At 41.6% G+C, this 4,444-nt stretch overlaps 1 protein-coding gene across 3 annotated transcripts in view; it reads right to left on the reverse strand.

The window, feature by feature from the left end:
* The window catches only part of LOC129708407 (fas-binding factor 1 homolog), a 79,379-nt gene that overhangs the window by 74,389 nt on the left and 546 nt on the right, over positions 1-4,444 (reverse strand). For 2 of the 3 annotated variants that reach the window (XM_055654132.1, XM_055654134.1), the window contains exons 2-3: positions 3,188-3,316; positions 3,005-3,040 (exon numbers count right to left, since the gene is read on the reverse strand). In XM_055654132.1, the coding sequence (XP_055510107.1) occupies positions 3,005-3,040; positions 3,188-3,190 (39 nt within the window). In that variant the 5' untranslated portion in view covers positions 3,191-3,316. The remainder of the gene's footprint in view (positions 1-3,004; positions 3,041-3,187; positions 3,317-4,444) is intronic. The other variant, XM_055654133.1, reaches the window with a different exon arrangement.

Consider the following 4,444-nt stretch of genomic DNA (forward strand, 5'->3'; position numbering starts at 1 on the left):
GAAGATTCAAACAAGAGGACATGACTTCAGAATTAAGGGACAGAAGTTTAGGGGTAATATGAGGGGGAACTTCTTTACTCAGAGAGTGGTAGCGGTGTGGAATGAGCTTCCAGTGGAAGTGGTGGAGGCAGGTTCATTGGTATCATTTAAAAATAAATTGTATAGGCATATGGATGAGAAGGGAATGGAGGGTTATGGTATGAGTGCAGGCAGGTGGGACTAAGGGAAAAAAAGTTGTTCGGCACGGACTTGTAGGGCCGAGATGGCCTGTTTCCATGCTGTAATTGTTATATGGTTATATGGTTATAAAAGACATCGCACATGGATAGGAAAGGGTTAGAGGGATATGAGCCAAATGCAGGTAATTGGGACTATCTTAAATGGGGCACGGATGAATTGGGTTGAAAGGTCAGTTTCTGTACTGTATAACTCCAAAAACACTTAAACAATGTGCTACACAATATTCACAGCAATAACCCAAAACGCACACGTGTTGGGCAAATCCTGTAGAGAGATGTTAGAGGAGGCACTGGTGAATGTAGGGTAAATGCTTGACAAACACATATATATATAGAATGGGCAGTTTATGGCATTAATCAGTGACCAATGCTGATTTTACATCATTTTTATGATAGACCATAATATATATAAAATATCAGCTGCTTTTAGCTACAGGCCGTTGAAAGTGCTTAAAAGGAACCATTCATTACTTGTAGATTAGTTGCCATTTAATGCCTTTAGTTTGTTGCGATAATTCTACACGGGATTAGAATTTCCCCAAATCATGTGAGATCACGGAAATCCACAGAAAAGCAACAAAAAAAGATTAACCTATTTTCACCTCATTAAGATGTTCACCTTCACTCAGTCTGCCTGGGCCGACCTGATCTCCTGGTTCCCAAACACTTTAACTCCCTTCCCCACACTGACCTTGCTATCCTGCGCCTCCTCTATTGTCAGAGTGAGGCCAAATGCAAATTGGAGGAACAGCACCTCATATTTCGCTTGGGCGGCTTACAGCCCGGTTGATTTTGCCAATTTCAAGTAACGTTTGCATTCCCCTCTCTCTCCGTCCCTCCCCCACCCTAGTCGTCGTACTAGTTTCACTGTCGTCCTGGTGATTTCATTGTCTGTAACTCGTTTTCACTAACAAGGCTAACAATTGCCTGATTCCTTTATCATTGTTAATATTTTGCATTTGTTCTTTATCTCTCTATATAACCGTATATATCACCTGTTTCCTTTTCCCCTATCAGTCTGAAGAAGGCTCTCAACCCGAAACGTTACCCATTCCTTTTTTCCAGAGATGCTGTCTGACCTGCTGAGTTACTCCACCTTTTTGCATCTATCTTTGCTTTAAACTAGCCTTTGCAGTTCCTTCCTACACAAACTATCCTGGATACTTATGCAATGGAACCCTATTAAACCACCATGGCACAAGGAACTGCAGATGGTGTTTTCCAAAAATGACACAAAGTGCTGGAGTAACTCAGCAGGTCAGGCAGCATCTCTGGAGAACATGGAAAAGCAATGTTTTAGGTCGTGACGTTGCTTCAGTCTGAAGCGTAAAGAAGGTTCCGACCCAAACCTTCGCCTATCCAGCAAACTGTGTCTTTTTTTCCCTATTACACAATGTAACATACAGCTTCAGGTATTTCTAGCAGTAACAAAAGTGAACATAGCTATTAAAAAAATATCTTTATTTGTTTAAATCCTGTGGAAGAAGTAACTTTGTTATTGCGCATGTGAAACTCTCTCGCCTCTAGCCCCCTTTTCCCTATGGGCACTATTGCCTTTATAAAATGATTTCTACACCATAAGGTTACCTAGGAACGTGCCTATGGCAGTATAGCAAAACAAACTGCACTGACCACTTTCAATGAGTCTATCAATCGCTCACCCATGTTGTTTCCTGGTATTACCTAAACTTAGTCTCCCACATCCTGGACACCACCACGGGCCAGAAACAAAACTGGATCAGTCATATATATACTATGGATACTTCAAACAAGGGAAGGGATAACACTCCATGAGACTCTGTGACATGGGTGCTTTGTTTAAACATTAAAATTAGCATTACTGAACATTAGCATTCTCTCCACTTGCATGGAAGCATTTAGCTCCAACAATGCTTGGTAGTCTACACTAATTAAGACAAGATGTCCATATGATTGCAATCCGATTCACCACCCAAAACATACATTCCCTATAGTATCAGTAGACAGTAACTATGATGTATACCATAAACAAACTCTGGATTATGACTGAGTGGACTGTCCATATTTCCCATGTGTATCTAAGCACTAAATAAAATGTCTAGATACAGACAACCTAGCTTAAATATTAAGAGGTTAATTATGTGTAGTCACTTTTCTATTGAAGTTGTCTAATTGCTTCCCATCCACTCCCCACATCACTATCCAACTGTGTACTCCCAAACATAGTCGAGAATCCAACTGTGATCTCATCCAAATATTTTTAAGCTGTCTGGGCCTCTAAAATTAATTGGCTAATGACATTAGGCAAGAGAGGCAAAATACCTGCCTCCCCACTCTCTTTCTTAGCCCCACCAGACACAATTGTTTCTTCACTTGCTGGTACAATCTCTGGTGACAACACTGAACCACAGGGGCGGGCGGCACGGTGGCGCATGGTAGAGTTGCTGCCTTACAGCAGCAGAGACCCGGGTTCGATCCTGGCTATGGGTGCTTGCCTGTATGGTATTTGTACGTTCTCCCATGACCTACATAGGTTTTCTCCGAGAAATTCGGTTTCCTCCCACACTCCAAAGAAGTGTTAATGTGCAAGGATCGATGGTCGGTGCGGACTCGGTTAGCCGAAGGGCCTGTTTCCGTGCTGTAACTCTAAACTAAACTAAACTAGACAAGCTAAAGAGCACAATGCTGGGGCAAGGGAGCAATTGAGAGGGAGTGTGGAGGGAATTACGTGGAATGAGAATGGTGAGTCATCACCACAGAAAAAAAATTCAAAGTGTGAAACTCACCTCGACCGCCAATGACAGTTTCTGGGATATTTTCTCCTTGTGGTATATAAAAACAAAATTAAGAAATTCAAACTAACACCAACAAAAATCTAAAATGTTAATTGCAATTCTACTACAAGGCACAATGACGGTACTGGTGTTGTTTCAACCAAAACAGAATAATCAAAGGACAACTTATCTCACCATATCTTGTCAATTTCAAAACCAAGCTTGTGTAAACACAATCTTTGCTCAAGCAGATTGGAAATATACGAGTTTTGCCTTGAATCAAAATCTTGTACTGCATTAGCATTAATGCATCAGGTAATTTGTCTGTTCAAAGGAAACCAAAAGAAAAAAACATTAAGTTCATAAAATGCAATAACTCGGTTATCTGGAGAAATCAAGATGTTAAAATCTGCAGATGGTGAAAATCTGAAGGGAAAAATAACGGGATACGCAGAAGGTTAAGTAGTGTCTCTGGAGAGAGAAACAGAGTTAACGCTTCAGATCAATTATCCTTGAACAAACTGATTGTCTTCTGTGCCAAAGAACTCAACCATCAGAAGGTTCTCTGACCCAAAACGGCAATTGTTCCTCTCAACATCTGACCTGCTGAGTATCCCTGTATTTTCTATTTTTATCTTCATTTATCTAGGGGATTTTGGTATACCTAAGCACCATAGCTGTCAAATATATAGGGTGATTTCACCAAAGGTCAAATGAGCGTAGATCCCCCCTCACGTGACCGAAAATTTTAACTGGAGGACATATGTCAGTTCGGTACATGTTAGTGAATGGGGAAACACGCACTTCCCCACCCGTTAAAAACATGGAAAACGGCCGATTTTTGAGCTGAAATTTTCTGTGCTGGTCAGGGTGACCGTGAAGCACAGCGACCTAAATTTTCAGGCAAAAAAAAAGATAGAAAGTAAGGTAATTACAAGAGGGAACTGAAGGTAGAAAACAGCGGAAGTGAACAGCCGACATTTGCCGTGGAGATTTAAAGATCCAAAATATCGGGAATTATCGCGTTTGCTCGCTGAATTTCATCAAAAGTAAGGCACTATTAACTTACTTTTGATGAAATTCAGCGAGCAAACGCGATAATTCCCGATATTTTGGATCTTTAAATCTCCACGGCAAATGTCGGCTGTTCACTTCCGCTGTTTTCTACCTTCAGTTCCCTCTTGTAATTACCTTACTTTCTATCTTTTTTTTTTGGTCTGAGCGCAGGTATATGGGACATGGGGAGATTATGTGTTCGGCACGGACTAGAAGGGTCGAGATGGCCTGTTTCCGTGCTGTAGTTGTTACATGGTTAAACTGGTGTTAGGGTGAAAAGTAAAGGCCTAAATTCCAGTTCCATTCCGGAGACTCGGGCATGGTCCCTTGCACCGCCACCGCGGCGAGGGAGAGCTGCTCTTTCACACCAACAATGGCAGCAACGCCGAGTGAAGA

Source organism: Leucoraja erinacea, chromosome 23 (genome assembly GCF_028641065.1).
Source record: "Leucoraja erinacea ecotype New England chromosome 23, Leri_hhj_1, whole genome shotgun sequence".
In the NCBI taxonomy this organism is placed as follows: Eukaryota; Metazoa; Chordata; class Chondrichthyes; order Rajiformes; family Rajidae; genus Leucoraja; species Leucoraja erinaceus.